The sequence below is a fragment of the Syzygium oleosum genome, unplaced genomic scaffold (assembly GCF_021117445.2).
Source record: "Syzygium oleosum isolate NSW1041296 unplaced genomic scaffold, Sole_v2.1 Sole_v2.02, whole genome shotgun sequence".
Taxonomy (NCBI): Eukaryota; Viridiplantae; Streptophyta; class Magnoliopsida; order Myrtales; family Myrtaceae; genus Syzygium; species Syzygium oleosum.
Window position 1 is genome coordinate 20,583,158 of NW_026607486.1, and position 19,697 is coordinate 20,602,854.

The window sequence follows — 19,697 nt, forward strand, 5'->3', positions numbered from 1 at the left end:
AAATTTTACGAAAAAAAAATACAAATGAATTTACGTGTCAATATTTGTATATTTCGAAAGTTTTAAGTGTTTAAAAATAATAGAGGCGAAATATGTATATGTTGGAAGATTTAGATTCAATAAAAAAAGTAAATAAGCATTGGAAGACGAGGGCAATAGCGGAACAAACCTTTTAAACCTTTTTGTTATTTAGACTTTCTGGTTGAATACGACACAAAAACCAATATGGAGGCAAAAAAAAAAACAAAAGTAACCGCGGGAGGGCCGGACGCGTGACAGGACACGTGTCGGGCCTTCATTGGCCCGACGTCCCCCCCGAAACGACATTCTCGACTCCGCCATCTTCCCTCCCTCCCTCCCTCCCTCCTCGATCACTGCAGAATAACTTCACCCCTTCCATGCATTTCGCATCCGCAGAACGAAAGCACAAAAAGGATCGAGCAGCAGCAGCAACCCCCTTCCCGCATCCTCCCGTCCGACCGAGCGAAGATGCCCGCTTCCCTGGACATGAGCCTCGACGAGATCATCCGGCGCAAGGAGCGGCCCGAACCGCGCGGCGCCCCGGGCCCGCTCCGCCGCCGGCCGAACCGCGGCCCTGGCCCGCTCCGCCGCCGGCCGAACCGCGGCCCTGGCCCGCTCCGATCGGCCCCGTACTTCCCTCCTCCGATGCACCGCCTGAGTTCTTCTTCAGCGGTGCGTTTCACACTGACCGCAGCGTCGTGTTTCTTTTTCGTGTTACTCCTGTTTTCCGTCGAGCGACCGAGGTATCGAACGTTTGCGGATGTCGTCGTACTGGTCGGACTTTTGGTGACGAGCGGTCTTTAGCTTTTCGCGCGAGAATATAGTTTTGCGAAGCGGAGAGAGCTCGATTCCCGCTGTTGTTTCGGTGTTCGTAGCTCCGTACGTCATGCAAAGCGGCTCTTCTAAGGTCGAGGAGTTGGTTTGTCGTCCTCGTTTGTTGGCTTTAACTTTGTTTTAGCGTAGCCTGTGATTTTGTACATTAAGCCCCTGTAGTTTGAAAGTGGAAACGAGATCTCAGTGGTTTCTCGCACTTCTTTCGGATGGTGAATGGATGCAGCCGAGGGCGCCGGTCATGGCGCCGATCTGGCGGCAAGAGGAGGGGCCGTTCGGCGGAACATCCGAGCCCGAGGCAGGCACGAAGCTGTATATATCGAACTTGGATTACGACGTCACCAATGAGGATATAATGGTAATGATTTTGTGCGGTTGTCTGTCTGTGTTTTTGCTGGAATTATTCTCCGCTACGTTTGATTTGCTCGAGTTGGTAGACATCGTCTGGAAAACATAGGGCGGGCATGGAGGGAAACTCATACCTTGGTCTCTGCAGTTACTGTTTTCAGATGTTGGGGATATCGAAAGATACGGAATCCACTATGATCGAAGTGGGAGATCCAAGGTATTTCACTTTCGAAATACTTAGATGAACTACTAAATATTGTTAGAGTGATCCTCATGGGACCAACATCTCTGTCCTTCCATATGTAACTATCTCAAAACCAAAGACTTTCTGTCGAATTGCTGTTTTGAGCAAGTCTTTTTTAAACGAAGGGCTGCCATGACACTCTTCAAGTTTGGAATTTGGATGTAGTTGGTTTAACTAATGGAATCATGAATCATCATCATTTGGAAATTGTCATGGGGTGAAGATGATGAGGCTTAGGCAAAGCTTAAGTGGAAGTCCAAACCTCGAGTATGTCATGTCTTTTAACTGGAGATTGCTATTGTAGGGAACTGCAGAAGTTGTTTTCTCACGCCATTCAGATGCTTTAGCGGCTATCAAGAGATACAACAATGTCCGACTTGATGGGAAGCCGATGAAAATCGAGATTGTCGGACTGAGTCTCTTTCCTCCTGCTCCTCTGCTTCCCCTTCCTCTTCTGAATAGCAGTGTTGGAAGATTTCGGACTGCGTTTGCAAGGTATTGAACTTTCTGTTGTCTTCAAGAGCTTCGACAGAAACATTGGCAGGAACATGTTGCCCATCCTTTTCAGAATCTGATATATTCTGACCTCATGCCATTTTTTATCTAATAGCGATGGATGCCGGCATTCACTTGCTATGTTTTTGTATATACAAGGAAAAGGGATTGGAAGTTTGATCAATCTGTCTGAGCCTTAATGACAGGGAATTAGGGTATTGATGCTTGCTTGTGGACAACAGATTGTGAATGTCTGAACTAATCTACTATTAGAAAATATGCCTCTTTCATTTGCTCGAAGCTAGCTTCCTAGATCATGTATTTGCTGGTTGTAGAAAAGGAGAATGTTACGTGGATACACCTTTGGTGGCATGTAGTTTGGGGAATTTCGATGAGTGCCTTGAATGTCCTCTTATCTTCTTGCTGCGAGGACAGCTCGTTTGACGATCTAGTGTGCATTTTGTTGTAATTTTTGTACCTGAAACTTGCCCCTCAACCCCAGTTTAATGTGCTTTCTGATGCTAATGTTGGCCCAATTCCAAAAAAAACCCTCAACTTTATACTTTGTCCCAATTATATTCTGAACTTTTTTTGTCTCAAGAAAAATCACAAACTTTTATCCAAGTCCCAAATCTACCCAACCGTTACAAATCTGTCCATTTAACGTCACAAAAAAAAAAAAAAAAAAAAAAAAACAGAGAACCGGGAAGGAGCGGCGGCCAAGCCTTCGCCGGTGACCGCCGCCACAGCCGCCGGGAAGGAGCGGCGGCCCTCGCCTGGGCCTTCCCGAGGGCCGGCGACCCTCGCCGGCCCGGGCGAGTCGCCGGCGAGGGCGTGCGATCCCGATCCGAGGAGGGCGCGACCCTCGCCCCGAGATCGGGGCCGCACGCCCTCGCCGGCGACTCGCCCGGGCCGGGACGTCGCCGGCCCTCGGGAAGGCCCAGGCGAGGGCCGCCGCTCCTTCCTGACGGCTGTGGCGGCGGCCACCGGCGAAGGCTTGGCCGCCGCTCCTTCCCGGTTCTCTGTTTTTTTTTTTTTGTGACGTTAAATGGACGGATTTGTAACGGTTGGGTAGATTTGGGACTTGGATAAAAGTTTGTAGTTTTTATTGAGACAAAAAAAAGTTCAGGATATAATTGGGACAAAGTATAAAGTTGAGGGTTTTTTTTGGAATTGGGCCTGCTAATGTTTTACAGTGGACAAGGTTCTGGTGCTGAGAAACCGTATCAGGGTGGCAGCAGCCAAGGACCACCAAGAGTTGGTGGACCAGGAAAAGCTATTCTTCAAAAACCGTCTGCCAAAGACCTTGATGCCGAGTTGGACAGATACCATTTTGAAGCCAGGCAGTCATCATAAACAGCACAAATTACTTTTTAGGATACTAATCTCATCGATATGCAGCTTTTGCACGCGGTATTCACTTTTTTGAGACAAAACTAAGCATGGTAGGATATTGTCCACTGTACCTGGGGTGGTGTGTCGTTCTTTTTTGGATGCTCCAGCTCTACCTTTTAAACCATAGTAAATTTTTGGCTCATAAGTCAATAGGTAATTCCCCAAATTGTGCGTATCGGAGCATCTTTTGGCAGCTTATTTCTTTTCTAAGTTTGGAATAGCTATAGTACTGTTGGCAAAGAATCGGCGTTTGAATTGAAGCCAATTTATATTAGTTTCTATGTTACCCTTTTAATTCAGATGCGAATGGCTAGCATCATCCTTCATTGCATATCTTATAAGGTCCTGATGATTACGATTGATCCCTTTAGGCCATTGTTTTTTGCTGGATATACACTGTCACTGCAATCATGCATGGCAACGTCACATCACGATTCGAGGCTAATTGCCTTTGCATCGTATGATTGTACCACAGGTTGGTATTCTACAGTATAATGATACTCTTGCTTTCACGCTGATTTCGGTCTCGTCATCAGGCACATGACGAAAATAGCACCACCTCGATATAATAATCGATTGTGATCATGTTGTGTTACGGACCCTGCATGTTACTTTTCTCTAGCTAATTTCATGTAAATTAAAGTTTTGCAAATCTAGACGACACTTGATGAGAGTCCAATTTGCTGGGTGATTTCCCTGGTTCAAACAAAACTTTCTGCTTTCATTACTTCAAAATTTCATTCACACATGGGCAAACTCTCTCAACCAATTAATTTTACAACAACCGCAAATTAGTTTGAAGCAGCCAAAACAGGGGAAGAGGCCATAACCACATAAAAGAAAAGAACAAATATGTACAACAGTCCAAAATAATTAATGAACAGATCAAGAACCAGACTAGGCAGACATTGAAGATGCCCCTAATACTTAGCATCCTCAATGGCGCCTTCTTCAGAGCCCTTGTATCGCAAATCAAGTAGTTGCCGGTCCTACACATACAGAAGGTACAAAATCACGGTCCTCTTCATCGACAAGACCTCGCATCGACTTCTCAAGTCAATTCGAGAACTTGAGAAACTATTATTGCTCATGTAGATGGTCATATCATCGTATCCACATTGCTGAGATGCTACAGAGGCTGCAAAAATCTGAACAAGGAAACAAAAAGAATTCTTCCAGAGGTCCATCAAACTTCTCCTGCATGTACAATGGACGCCCGAACTGCTTCAAAACATTAAGAAAAAACACAAACAAAAAGCCATCTCAAAGCCAAAAATGTGAAAAAAAATGATGCAAGCTATTATACACTCGAAGCAAGCACAGACTCTCCCATAGCTCCGTGGGCCTCACGTATATGAGCCTGACTATCGCATAGGAGAGCCCGTCCCGCTGAGAATGTGTCTCAACGATGGCAAAGCAATATTATGAATGTCCCGGTAACTTGATGCTCCTAGTACAAGACAATTACAGAGGAGAAACTATCACTTTGGACCCTAATTCACTCCAAACAAAGCCAGGATATATCTTCCTAAAACAGTGAAGGAAACTAGTCTTCCCAGAACAACATATATACATATATAGGAATTTGATTAGTTTACCAGTGTCACGGCCAAGCACACTCAGAAGCTACAATAGAAATGAGTGGAGAAAGGACAAAATGGCCAAGATGAGTACCCGAGGGTATGTTCGATCCCCTGAACTTCGGGAGGCGAACATGATCTGATGTGAGTCAGCATACTAATAGTATCCTCCAGGGACTGCACGGTGCAACAACCTGGAAAACCTCAAGTTCTGAGCTGTCAGCTTTACATCACAGATTTCCCGAGATAAGTTTTTCCAATGATAGCTAGCCCTACACATGTACAACCAGGAGGAGTAATGTTTCGTAAGCATGCACTCCATCACTCCACTTCTGCATCCGGAAAAACATCAAGGATGATGATGGCTCATCCCAGAGAATGTATCATACCCCAGTGAATTTTCTAACTCCGTCCCATACCATAGCTCCAAAATCAACTTTGAAACATATCCCTTTCTGGGGAAGACTCAAACTTATTCTGATCCACAATGTTCGTGGGAGAAGGTCCCCATTTCCATTTCCAGATCATTTTGAGGGAACTTAAGCTTTGCTTATCAGGATGTGAACAGTATGTGCATTAGGTCTCAACTTTTCTCTCATAATGACTAACTTGATGTTACAACTCAACCCCAAGATCGTTTGCCAACTGAAGTATGCCACGCATCTGAAGATATGGATTCTCCAACAACTTCTCATTGTTGCTCTGCAAAGCAGCAATAAAACCCCAACAAGTGAGAAGCAAACTCCCCATACGAAATAGGTCAAGCATACATCTTACAAGTCCAATAAGAAATGGAAGGACAAGTGGTACCCTGTCCTCTAAACTAACATCAGGTTTATAGGATTTTGGTTTTCCATAATATCTCCTCAAATGTAACTCGTTAAAGCCTATTTGCAACAACATTATCCAAACTACTGAGGTGCATTATCAAAATGACATGTTAAAACCATCCGTGAGTTTAGTCTATTTTTGGTACCGTTCCTTTTCTAGATCTGCTTATAGGATGACTGTCAAACTTTCTCTAAACTGTCTACAGGATAAATGGTGTGTTGTCATAAAACAATTATTAGCTTAATTACTGTGAGTTTGTGAGTAACACTAACATGCAGACAAACCATCACTACATGCCTTACCTGCTGAGCTTTAAAAACAAGATTCTGAAGCATGTGTTGATACTTCTCAGGTTTCTCCGTCATCATCCTCTGCATATGTCATAACATGAAAATCAGCAGATCTCCAAGAAAACGAGAATGCTAGTAGATGGAAAATAGAGATGCTTTCTTGCCTTCAAAAGAAAAGCTGAAGAATAATAAGCTACTCTTGAGTCTGTGTCATCTAAAAGTTCTCTGCAAGTTGACAAAACCAGTGCTTAGACCCTTCACATACCCCAAAATCTAAGACATGATTAAAAAAAAAAAAAAACTTCATGGGGATGAGAGGTAAATGCGATCACCTGAAGAATTCTTCTCCACCGACTTCTTCAAAAGCAGAAGGGTCCACAGTGCATTTACCAATTAGAAGCAACAAAAGGGTAGCCCGAATGTCTGATCCTGCCCCAGGTAGGTTGCCCCTTCCTTTGCTTCCAACAGCAACACCCAATGCAATGTTGTCTGTTGCAGCACTAGCGAGTTGAATCAATGGCCAATAGAATAAAGCAGCAGGAACACGGGCAACTAATTGCATGGGAACAACAGCGCGTCCTTGCAGAAGTAATGCGGCCATTGAAGCTGTCCCATGATAGAAGTTACCATTATTGTTGGCTCTGCTATGAGCTTCTTCCATAGATTCCCCTCGGAGACAGTTCTCTTGTGGAGGAGCTGGTTCACCAAGATCCTTTTTCTTATTCTCACTGGCGACACGCACTCCCTCTCCAATTTGAGTGGAACTTGCCGGTGGAACTTTGAGACACACTTGAGAGAAAAGAATATCACACATCTATGTATTAACAGAGAAAAAAATACAGTTAGGATAATAAAATACCTATAATTTTTTTTAAAAGAAATTGCAGAAGTAGCTGTTAAACATGTTAACAACTTAAAGCATCCGATTCAAGTTAATCACTTGGTGCTACTCAAACAACTAAAGCCAAACAGTATCTCTGACCAGAAGTAACTCTGATAAATTTTCATGAGTTGAGCAGGCTCAGCAAGAATCAGTCTCACCATGCCAACATCCTTTTCTTACTAGCTAATCAAAAACTTTGCGGTGGACTATATAATTAATTCTTACTAACTAATCAAAAGCATTGCAACGGACTATATAATTAAAAGCTTGAAAAGATGATATATTTAAAAAGCTTTCACTTAAACTGCCATATAAGATTTAGGCCCAAACAAAAAACAAAAAGCACTACATCAACTAAGAGCTGCTTCTTTGTGCATGCTGCTCTGCCTTATGATTAGAGTTGTTACAAGCTTATCTAGTGACGAAGAGAATGAATATATATGTTTTGGCTGAGGAATACGCAATATCTAGCTTTGCATGACAGTAAAATAGATACAGAACATATCTAATTTTCCACATATTTTTCAGAAATATCACTAGTTAAACAAGAAACTACCAATCACGTCGACAATATAACAGCAAATGCAACAGGATCAATAGCTGGGTTTATCAGTGTTTGCCCCATCATATGTGGCAGTTCTTAATATCAGCTGCATATTATTAGATCCCACGGCATTCTAATCACATGTATCACCCAAGTGCAAATCGGAACATTAATAGCACTTAGAAGGCCCAATGAAGCACGAGAATAATGATCTTTCAGTAACGTATTGAAAGTGTACTCTTGACCGATTCTTGTAGAGTAATGTTTTCCCTTGCATATGTCACATTTCAAGGTTCAGAAACCACAGTCAGCTAGGATAGGTTCTGCAAGCAACATACCTTTAAAATATTCATGCGGTCAGTTTCATTTATCTGGAAAACCAGTAATAAAGCACTGCTCATGATGTCTATTACTGCATTTGCCTTCTTAAGACGGCTGTCATCAAAAGAGTGATCAGGACCACTGCTGTTAAACTGCTGCATTTCCTTCTCATCCAGCAAAAATTTGCAACGCATAAGAAGCCTCTCCAGAACAAACAGGAAACCCCATCTAATACTGTTGTGCTTTGATTTCAAAAGCCCACACAAAAGCCATACAGACAAAGGGATATCTGAAGCAACAGAATAATCAGAAGCTCCGGCATAAGTGATTCTCTGCTGCAACGTTTTTATATTTGACCATATACTAGCATCCTTTTCCTCATTAATTTCTGCTATAAGCAAATCTCCTAACCATATGTAACCATTTCGACGGCATGAAGTTCTTTCCGAATGAAGGAGTGAATGTAATGTGGACCAATGGAGATTTACGTCTTTGCCGATACCATTTCGTAAGGATGTTTCTCCAATTTTCTCGAGAACCTTGAAGGACTTTGTGATAGGTACCATATGAGAAAACTCCTTGTCTAAGTGACTAAATGAACTCACTAACACATCAAATCTCTCGGTTATGTATTCCAAGAGCTGCAAAACAAAAACAATATCCCGGATTTAGAGCTAAGAGTAAGTAACATCATCATTAGCGGCCAAACTTGTTAGCAAAAGCTGAAGTGTCATCCAAGGGATGCAAGACTTCACGTGTATAAATTAGGAGGAACCGTTCTGAAAAGATGGAGAAAAAGAAACTGGAACAAAAAAAACACTACTCCCCCTCAAGCAATAGGCAAAGGAGGATGAGTCTCCCCTAACTTTTGAGAGAAACAGAACAAAAAAGGGGAAAATGAGGCGGCTGCATTATGCATCAAAACCCTCATGTCAAAGGAACATGTAAAACTCTTAAAAACAGTAATCCAGGTACAAATGTATGCCTACATGCACAGATGCTCACACAAAATAAAAAAAATATAACATTTAGATCTTGCACATATACCAACATATTTTCCTTGAAACTCAAAACAAGAAAATGCAACAGAAGGTAAAACAGAGATCCAGCGAAGGTAGAGTACCATATTTAGTCGTTCGCTATTCGGATATCTGTCCAATGCATCAGATATTGACCTTCTCAAGATCTCACCAATTCCTTGTACTCCCAGTTTAACAGAAATATAAAAAGCTTCAGGTGCGTCAGCCAGAGTGAGCAACGTTGCAAGAGGTTGAATCTCATCGTCAGTGAATTCAGAGACTCCAGTTGCTAAACATGTTTCATTGATTTGATGTAAGACGTAGTCAAAAAGCACCAGATACAAATTTCTCCTTTCTTCCCTTGAGTTCACAAGCGAGTACTGCAAAGCAACACACAGATGTGGGAAAAATGTATCAGGAACCAGTTTGATTTTGGAGAAGAATGTTTTCAAATTTATTATATCTAAACAAGCAACTAACAACCAACCAATAAATCAGGGAGAAGCAACCAATCTCAGGTCACCAGAATAATTTTGGAAAAGTATAATTGTGCATGCAGATATAATTTTGTGCTCCCATTATCATCCGGAGACATGGCTAGAGAAGAAGTTTATATATTTGACACCTGCGTTTGCTAAATTATTGAATCTGTAGACTTCAATGACTCCTCAAGAATTTTAAGGTGAGATGGCACCAGTAATTGTTAAAAACAAACGTTTTCACAAGGGAGATAAACAACTAGTTCCTTCAGTAGACTTTCCGCAAGTAAAAAGATATCTTAGATAAAAAAAAATACTGGGTAAAAACCCATTTACAACTAACTTGAGAGCAGTTCCTCTAGAACAATATCCAAAAGAATAACTACGTTTGAAGAAGTGGAACTTTTGTCTGCCCATTAGTTAATATGTTTAAGTGTCAATCTTTATGCATAACTGTCTCTGAAAGAAATAAGTCACAGGCTGCTCATGAGGAATGAATCTAAGAAAGAATCGATCAAGTAATCCCTGAAATAGAACAAGCTTTATCTAAAACTTGAGATTTTTTTAAAGCAAAGAAAAAATTCACCGTTAATTTAATTTATAGTCCTCATATCATTATAATTAAAATATTATTTCTTTAAAGTGACATGAAAAAGAGGAAAGTCAAAAGCGGGGAAAAAAGAAAAGAACATAAAGATAATTATAAACCACTACACAAGGAAGGCAATTCATGCCCAGTTCAGCGGCAATACACCCATCTTTTCCTTCTTAGTCTTTCAGCAAGCCTATCAACTACAGACAAAATCAATTTGCATATTAAAAATTTGCATACCTCAAGTAAAATAAACTCAATCCCTCCAATAAGATCAACCTGGTAACAGACAAAAAGCGGGGTACTTGAAACAGAGTCAGTGGATTCATCAGGAAGTTGATAGAACATATTAGTTAGCATGGAAATAAGCTTGTTGTGAACAATTTCTGCCCAAGAATTCTTCCTGCTGATCTTTAAAAGTGATTTGACAACCTGAAAATCATTAAAAAGAATCTTAAATCAGACCTTTCACTCAGATTATATAGATAACACATAAAAATACAAGACTATATAACAGCAGATTTGTCCATCATCCCAAGCAAAAGAATATCAATGAACACAATCAGAAGCTACACTTGCCCCAGGTCTCTAATAACCTAGCCCACAAAAATATGGACCATGACGACTATCAAAACAAGAGAAAAACCGGATCACTTTTAGTCCACGGCAACTCGTACCATAGACTAAAACATGACACAACTTCTGACACAGGAAGCAAGAAGAGAAAAGTTTGATAGCAAGTAATTAAAAACAGTCTAATTATAAGTTTCCTTGGTTCATTAGAATGACACTTCAGAATATCCAAAGTAACTGTTAGAGTAGAAGGATGAGAAAGACAGCAAGTCTTACCTATTAAAAACAGTCTAATTATAAGTTTCCTTGGTCCTATAGAATGACACTTCAGAATACTTAATGTTAGAGCAGAAGAGAGTTACTTAATATGAGAAAGCATATCCCAAAGGATTGGTAAAAAGCATTTTATCCTTTATGATTGCTTTTTGTTCATAAAGACAGAAGACTGAAAGTCGTTGAACAATATTTGGCAGTTTGCTTCTTAACCTACCATAAAGATGCATTTAGTGATCTTTTGCGTACTTATTACTGAATGAGGAGAACCATTCTAAAATAAATTTAACTAGACATAAACTGTTACTCCAGATTAATCAGTAGCAGACTTTCTATCATGCTAACATCATCCTCAATCAATGACAAACTGAAAGATTTAGAAGCTACAGGTAAACCCCCATACTTCAAGAAGAAAAACATACAGAACCTATCCATGTAATCACTATAGAATAAAAGATGCTCCATTCTAAATAGTATGTAGTAAAATGACGAAGTAAAATAAGTAGAAGCAACCACATTTTCTTTTACGTAAACAGACAGGGAAGGTTTGTTTTTTTCAAAGCAAAGATACAGTCAAAAGATTTTACTGACTGAACTTGCGAGACTTAATATGCACAGTTAAGTAACGCAAGGTCCTATGTCACACAGCTAAGCATAAAATACTACATTCCTTAACTAACTCATAAATCAAGATAATATTCCCAGAGACATGTTTGCCAAGGCTATTCCAGGTTTTGCTGAACCTTGACTCTATGTTCCCCTTTCTTACTTAAATCCATAGTTTGAGCTCACATCTAGTAAAAAAAAACCAGCCTGTCTTTTCAATGTTCACTTGTTTTGAAGTCTATATCTCAATAAACTAATCGATCATCAAATATATGTGTGTGTGTGTGTGATGCTAACAATGATATAAGTGAAGTTGATGATGATATCTTCTCTACTACTTGGAGCACAGAGGACACAAAATGACGCTTCGAAGGAAATATAACATAGACATGGAAGAAGGTCACTCACTCTTATGTCCAGACCTTGCAACCTCTTCCTCCAAATTTTGCCCCTATCACACACGAAATAGAGCAAACAGCTAAGTGCAGAGGCCCATACAGATTCTTCCGTTTCTTCCATCTGTTGAATAAGTAAAAGGAACCCTTGAGAAGTTTATGTTGAAATAATCTAAGAGGAAGAACACAACATAAATTGATACTCCTTACCAAAAAACATAAATTGATACTACGTACACATGTTCTATATATTGGCTGACGGAACATCTTACTATTTTGACATTTCATTTAGGTCTGAGTTACCAAGCTACCTAGACTCGCATTATTCAAGTTCAACCATGAAGTGAAAAATCTCAGATATAATCTTTGAGATTCAACTGCAAAAAGAAAACATATGCAAAAGAAGGAATAAAAGTTATGATTTTAAATGCTTATTTTGCTTTCTTCAAGTTATGATCCAAACCATATTATTCAGAGACCTGAACCTTCTAAGATAATTATCAAGAAGTCCCAGATTCCTCTTGCAAAGCTCCCAATTTCAATAATATTCAACCTTAATTTGAAGAGAAAGAGTTTGATGACATTGTTGACAATGCAAATGTTTTAAAGAATTCAAGAGTTCAAAGAGTTCGTTCATGAGCACCAATGCCATGCAGATTCTTCATGATTTAGATAAGTCAACACCAAACAAGATCTTACCTAACCGACTAAAAATGCAAGAGATATTGCCTCAAAGTTTTAGGTTTCGGTTAATCATAATTTACCTGAACAAGAAAGAGAAGAATTTCATATAAAATGTTCAGGATCCAAGACTCCAAATCATCAATAGCTGTGGAAGATTCCATTCTTTTGAAAGAACTTTTTGCCAACCCATGTATTCCAACTTGAGTTTCACCATCAAGATATGTCTCTTGACAATATTCTTCTTCAATGGTGGAAGGAATGTCTGTCAGCACAGGCTCTAATAGATGAGCATGGACTCCAAGGTTCAGAATTAAATCAAAAGCACGTGCCCTGCACTCTGTTCTAGTAGAACTAAGCATTTCCTGGAAGAGCATTACAAGTAAATTAGAATCTCTGAACATAAAATTTTATTGAATTTATATATCCATTTGATGCAACACCTGAAGCATAGACAGGGTGAGAGGAGCAGCAGGCCCAGGGTCCAAAACATACCTACAAGCAAAAACTCCCAGTTCACTTTGTTCTTATATCCAAGTTAAGAATTAGGAAACAATCTAAAAAACAGACACCAAGCGCACCATGGTAAGCAATCCATCTTAAAAATTAACAAAATCCACTCAAAAAGGTCTAACATGCGTCAATATTCTCTCTTAAACCCATAAGCTCAAGTCACAATACAATATCATGCAGGCACTTAGGCATTTGGTTAATTATGAGAATAACCTACACATACATATTAACATGAAGCAACCCCCCAAAATATAGAAGTTGGTTATGCCGTGATGCAATGCTGTGAAAGATCTGTAGGTGACATGCACCAGTAGTGTATGTCTCAATGTGACCTGAATGTGCAAGTACAGCATATATGGCATTTCATATTGACTTTTGTGATCAAAGCACCAATTAACAATGAAGTTTTAAGCACAATCATCATACGATCACACATCTGAGAAAGTGCATTAAGTTAAGGTGCACAGGCACAAATTTGATGAAAAAGGTGATCGGAATGTACATGTCAATAACAAGTTTAACGAGAACACTGATAGCAACATCCATCGTTGGCTTTCCAGCATTATTTAATCTTGATACTGTCATGACGTTAGCATTTGCAGAAGACGTCTCCAAGCAGACTGAAGCAATCACCTCCCGAACCTCGGCAGGATTAAGCCGCAGAGGTTGTTGTTCACTGAATGATAGAAACAATTGATGTCAGGGGGGAAGAGAGAGAGAGAGAGAGAGAGCTAAATCAGCCTGCCAAGAACATATATGCAAGAATTGTTTGCATTGGAACATGGAACTACTGCGCTGTGCTCCAAAAGCCTATATAAGACATGCATCTCAAATAAAAACATCCAGATTAGAGGACAAAGAAGAGGTGTTTTCATGCTTTGGTTCCATTACTGGATATAGGAACTAAATACAGACATAGTTGAGCTAAGGTATAAAACCACAAAAGGAGCAACAAAATAAATTCGAGGAAGATTTATTGCAATGGCTTTGTGAAGTTTCCATTAACAGCCAGAACCAAAAGCCAATGTAGCTGAACATTTCTTTGGTCAAATTGTTCGACAATCAATGAGACACAAATTTTGGTATATTTTTTACATAAACTGAATATAGGAGGGTTTGTGTAAATTTGCGTAAGGGAATAAAAGTCATGTACAATTTCCCATGCATGATGCAGCAGAAATACATGACTAGTATGAACAATGAGTACGAGACAAGGGAATCAGTATGATTCGCCCTAAGAGTGCAAAAAGATGCATGAAGCACAAAATTTAAAGTAAAACTATTCAAATCACACTTCCAAGCTTCAGCTTTTAGATCAGTCCTTTTAACATAATCCGATACACAGCTAAAGGGGAACATCCAATTTCCCAGTTCCCATAGTTCATCACATGTTGATCCATTTAAAACAAAAGACAAGCTTCAGATCTGCATGTTCAGGGGTTTGAGACACATATGCCCAGGTTGGGATATAAAATGATATTAGGCTTCCACTCTTAAATGTATGGCTTGAAGTCTCAACACTCTCAATTAGTTTAATAAACTTAACTAAAAAAAATGGAACTCAACAGTTACTTTCATATGACCCTCACATCAACCATTATTCAGACCAATTCTCAACACTTGGAAAATAATTACACAACTGCATGAGATAATACTGTGTATGAGAATTATGAATAAATTATGCCAACCTGTAATGACGGTAGTGGAATAGTGGTCGAGCACGAGGTCGGAATGTGCTTGTAGGAGATTCCTCCCTGAAACATGAGAATTGCATGTTCAACTGATAATCACGAAATGAAGCTTTTGATCTTAGACATGGGTGATATATACAAGAACGATAGACAAATTATGTTCTTAGACTCTTAGTTTCTCAGCATTCCTCATATCCAGTTAAGAACCATCTTTTTTGACCAGACGTGGCAAATATAAGACTCATGCTGCAATATGCAGCCTGTATTAAGAAAACATTTATACTATATAGAAAAATTTCAAGGCCTACAAGTATCAGAAAATGATTCATGTAAAATAGAAGCATCCAGTAAGACGCGGATGTCTTGCTATCCATCCTGATGTAAGGAAGAGAAAGCAGGATTCAAATAGCCCCCCGCAAACAACAAAATGTACTTAAGAGCAAGCATCTCATGAAAGAGCATTATGACACTACAAAACGTCCTTCAACGAAACATTTATGGCCTGCAGCAAACCAGTGCCACTTTAAACAAGAACCAACCAAAAATGACATATTTCTTTCTGTAATATCCAACCAGAACACAGTCAGCCAAATTGATTAGAAGCCATTTGAGAGTCTATCTCAGCATCAACATGGATTCACCAGCCATCAACTGATCTAGTGTGCTTAACACTATAAAATTTTAGCACCCACTCTTCGATCCTTGCTTAAAAAAGCTTTTATATCCTAGAGAATCAGCATCTGATTTCTAAGTGCATCGCAATAGTGCCACATAAGGAGGGAGGGAGTGAAATGAGACCCAACTTAAAATAAGTCATGACCAAATCAAATCTTGCATTCTATGGATATCTGAGAGAGAGTTCCAAATTTGTCTACAGCTTTTTTTCTTTTTTGGCAAAAAAATTGTCTATAGCTGCCTGATGAATTACTTCCAAGTTTCAGTTCACTTACTCAACAGGTACTTGGTTAAAAGGAATCAACACACTGCATTTCACAGATAAGGCGGGAGCCCCTTACACATGAAAAAGCAATTGTGAAATAAATGCATACCAAATTTGGTGAGGGCCTGGCTTAGACCGTTTAGAACCTGTTATAGCTCTTAGATGAGGACGAGCAGAGGCAGAGCTGGTGATTGTCGTGACAGGAGAAGGCTGCAACAGTTGATCAAGATAAGGCATATCAGCACTGCCAAAATACTTCCAAGCCTGGCCTTTCATCTTAGATTCCATATCGCCCACAAGGAGTGCTGCTGCACCTACTTCTAGGAAGTTATGTGCATTCATGTCTTGGGAACTCACAATTCGGTCACTGCGTCATAGCCCATGTCAATTACCCACTCAAGCTAAATTGCAAGTAGGCATAAGGTTCCTATGAAATGCCTATATGTGCAGTTCGGAATAAATTACCTTTCAAGCGACCCAAATGACGACTGATGCTCCCCTAAAAGACGCCACTTGAGGACATCGGGAGCTATATAATCAAGATCCTCAGCATAGTCAACACTTTTGGGATTGAGTTTGTTCTGAGAAGATATACTTGAATCGTCCTTGCTTTCAAGAGATTCCCCACCATTTGGGGGGCTTAACTGGGAATTGAAAGATCTTTTTAACAAAGATGATAATGATGGGAGTAAATTTTTGGTTACTGAAGCAGCTCCAACAAAAGCTGCTGGTTGGAATGACCGCCTTGGAATATGTTGAGCCACGAGAGAACGAATATAATGCAGTGACTTAATAAGCGCTCCAGAAGCAAAACTGGACACAGGCAAAGGAGGCATCGAAGATGGTACAGCCTGACTTGGAACTACTCTGCTATTTGGGTTAGCATCACATTCAGCAATTGTGTTAATACAAAACCGATCAATCTGCTGTAGCGTCTCCTCACTGGGTCTATATCTGTGAAAGTAGAAGGAACCGTAAACTGCTGAACCACAGAGAAACCATAAGAGAAAGTTCCTAAAGACATAATGTACTCAGAAGGATGAGGCGTGCACTAACTAAACACGATGCATCTATAGAAACGACAGTTGATAACCTAATAAGTTACAGGATTCCTACAATGATTGATTGCCCTTAAGTTATTGTTGAGAGACCAACTAATACAGAAGCTCAATCTGTATCAATTGGACTGATACAGGAGTTCAATTAGTCAGCCTTTCACTTCCCAATAGTCGATGTTGTTGGAGGATGGGAAGCACAATTCTTTTCAAGATTCTTCCGCAACTATATAAGCATTTTAGCCCAAAAAAATACGATGGAAAGAACCAATTTTGGTGCTTGCATAAGAAGTGCATCACTAAGGACACTCAAAACCTATTACTTTACAATTCACAGAAGCCAGAACTCCGAAGCTCGATAAAACCTTCTCATCTTCACTTTTGAAGAGGCAATTAATCAATCAACTGGTGATAGGACATCAACCACAAAAACTAAAAAACCATCCATCTAGAATCTATTAGCAATCAAACAGTCTGGATACTTGAAGCACGTACCTTAGTAGGTATCTTTTCAGAAGAGACACGCATCTAGCCACTACAGCCGGGCTGCCAATTTAGAAGTAAAATGGCAAATTAATCAAACTAATTACCGAAAACACAGCACAAAAATATTCAACTTAAAATCAAAAGCATAATCAAATGAATTTTTTCTAGCTATGGCCTGGGGCTTCAAAAAACAGAACTATTGAAAGTGTCATCTTGAGGTCAAGAATCGAAAATGATGTGTGAAACCAGAGAGCAATCTAACAGCTGGAAGTGTTCTTCATCCTTTCCCTTTGTTAATAACTTTCTAGGGCTAGTTCGCAGCAGGAGGAAGAGGAGAGTGGGCTCCTATAACAGACGTTGGTGCCAGAAGCATTCAAATGACTGAGAACTCAAACATTTGCAAGCCCGGCACCTTTCCCCAGGTATCTAGGGGAAAACAAAAGAACAGGTTGCATACCACATACCAAAGTAGATTACTTATGCACCTCAATAGACAGATAACAAAAATGTGTTAAAGCATGGTCTGGCCATGTCAGTTTTGAAATATTTGTATTCATGTCGTGTGAGTTTCGGGTTCCTCTCAATAAATTGCTCTCGGTTGTATCATGCTCAAATCATTTTATCGCTTCATCTCAGAAGTTGCCACTCCTATATATAACAGTTAAAAGCCTAACATCAGTGGTTGTCAATAGATTAAAAGATACCAACATACCTGCGGTCTCTCTCTGAAATAGTGTGCTCTATCATAAAACTGTAAGCCAGATCAATTGTTGCAGAGCTAGCCAGATAGTCCTGCCATTGACAACTTGTAAGAATCTAACCTTTAACTCATAAGTTCTAGCGTACATATATAAAAAGTGCTGGTATACAGTTTCTTGAAAAAGTACCACCATATCATTCATCTGTACCTTGACAACTGCCAGCAATAATGCCGTATTTACAAAAACAAGGTCTTATTAGATAACGATCAATCTTCATTTTTCAGGAAAATTGCATGATTTCAGACACAAACTTATCACGGAAGCACATTTTGTTATTCTTAAGGCTACCATTTTGAAGACTTGTAAAGAAAAATGAGAGCCCACTGCAAACCAAATGTAAACATTTTCTGCCAAGCAATTAACGAACACTTTTTTGGTGGCAACAGCCTCTTCCCAACTAGACTCAAGTCAACAATTACTTCATGTTGCCAAAATCGGACATCCCATTGAAGCATAAACTGTGAACTTTATCCTAGCTTTTAAGAAGGGCGTAGTCTTGCAAAGATTATCATAAGAATGCCTTCCTTAGAAGCTTACAGCAATTAACTAAACCAATCAGAATGGTCAACTAGCTAGTGCGGTGGCAATGTGCTTCAAGGGTGGGGCCCCCTTTTCTCTAGAAATCATGTCATTCTTGCATAATCTCCACAAATGAGCACAAGTTCCTTATGAACATCAAACTATATCCAGCCTGAACTCTCCAAATGAAATGAAGATACAGCAAACTAGCGACATTTTTCCACAAATCAATTCGTTCATCTATGACAGCTGAGAAGATTGATTCCACTAGCAAATTAGCCCCACTTCAGCTGAATGATCCGCCTTTCAATTCAGCATCAATTCCAAGCAACCAAACTGAGCATTGAATACCACTAACTCCGCAATCAAACCAAACTAAAACCAAATCACGTGCAGCACTGCGAAACCCAGATTCCAAACACCCGCCATCCAGGACCAAAATCAAAACTTTGCAAGATCTAACCAAGACGGCAAGACTCAACAAAATCAAGAACCCCCAAGAAATCAAGAATCTAGCAAACAAATCAGAAAGGATCGAAATTCAAGCGCACCCGAAGAGTTCTGGAAGCCTCAAAGGCAACAGTGGAGGACGGGGCCCCATGGTGAGCCGAGCTGGAGGAGAGGCAATCGGCGACGGCTCGCCTCAGCGGCTCGGGCGGCTTCTTCGCCGAGGAAGATCTCAGTCTCGAGACCCCCAAAACGACGGGGCTGTTGACGCCGCCGCCGCCGAATTGGTGGTGCCTTGAGCTGCTCGGGCTGCTCCTCGAGGGGCTGAAGGCGGAGGACATGGGTGGCGCTGCGCTCGGGAATCCTATTCTTACCCCCCCTCGAAGAAGCTCCAAGAGGCTTTTCGCCGGTGGTGGTGGTGGGATTGGAGTGAAGTCCCGACAAAAAGTGACAGTGAGCGCGTGCGCGTGCGTGCGTTTTTGTGGGTCGAGCTCGTTCGCTGCCCTCTACATTTGAACAGCAACGAAACCTACAGTTGGTTGTGTGAAAGAGAGAATTTTGGGGGCGAGATTTAGAACGAGGGCGGAGGTTTTTGCATCCATTTCTCTTTCTTGGGTTTCTTGAATTTCGGAGATGCGTAAGTTGGCTGTATGAATTGGCGCAGATTTATGAGGCTTATTAGCTGTCACACAGACAGAGAGAGAAAGACAGAGAGAGTGTGCGCGAGCGTGTTTCTTAACGTGTTTGTGGAGTTTTAAGTGCATGATTAGATTTAGGGGGGGTAGTTACGGTAGTAGCAGTAGTTCTGAGATGGAATCTGGTTTTCCTTAGGGCAAAGTTAAAAAGTGGGACATGAGTAGGCAATTATCAGATTTCTTAAATTA

General features: G+C 40.3%; 2 protein-coding genes across 5 annotated transcripts; one reads left to right on the plus strand and one right to left on the minus strand.

Moving 5' to 3' along the window:
* The first annotated feature begins 474 nt into the window (after positions 1 to 474).
* Positions 475 to 3,629, plus strand: LOC115669192 (THO complex subunit 4A-like). The gene is made up of 5 exons (XM_056306602.1): positions 475 to 693; positions 1,079 to 1,210; positions 1,349 to 1,417; positions 1,749 to 1,939; positions 3,136 to 3,629. The coding sequence occupies exons 1-5, from the start codon at positions 490 to 492 to the stop codon at positions 3,293 to 3,295; spliced, it is 756 nt and encodes a 251-aa protein (XP_056162577.1). The 5' UTR covers positions 475 to 489; the 3' UTR covers positions 3,296 to 3,629.
* A 405-nt stretch (positions 3,630 to 4,034) lies between these two features.
* LOC115672985 (uncharacterized) lies at positions 4,035 to 19,560 on the minus strand. 4 transcript variants are annotated; one of them, XM_056306589.1, is made up of 19 exons: positions 18,918 to 19,560; positions 17,799 to 17,878; positions 17,096 to 17,146; positions 16,011 to 16,499; positions 15,655 to 15,912; positions 14,603 to 14,668; positions 13,417 to 13,590; positions 12,845 to 12,896; positions 12,485 to 12,766; positions 11,734 to 11,844; positions 10,114 to 10,305; positions 8,907 to 9,182; positions 7,801 to 8,424; positions 6,368 to 6,849; positions 6,200 to 6,260; positions 6,048 to 6,116; positions 5,304 to 5,616; positions 5,009 to 5,186; positions 4,035 to 4,555 (listed from the first exon to the last, which is right to left on the minus strand). In XM_056306589.1, exons 1-17 carry the CDS (start codon positions 19,152 to 19,154, stop codon positions 5,530 to 5,532), a joined length of 3,591 nt encoding a protein of 1,196 aa, XP_056162564.1. In that variant the 5' UTR covers positions 19,155 to 19,560; the 3' UTR covers positions 4,035 to 4,555; positions 5,009 to 5,186; positions 5,304 to 5,529. The 4 variants fall into 4 exon arrangements, with proteins under 4 accessions (XP_056162564.1, XP_056162570.1, XP_030450857.1 ...); XM_056306595.1 differs by having other exon boundaries at positions 4,035 to 4,531; positions 5,009 to 5,616; XM_030594997.2 differs by having other exon boundaries at positions 5,009 to 5,616.
* Between the last annotated feature and the right edge of the window lie 137 nt (positions 19,561 to 19,697).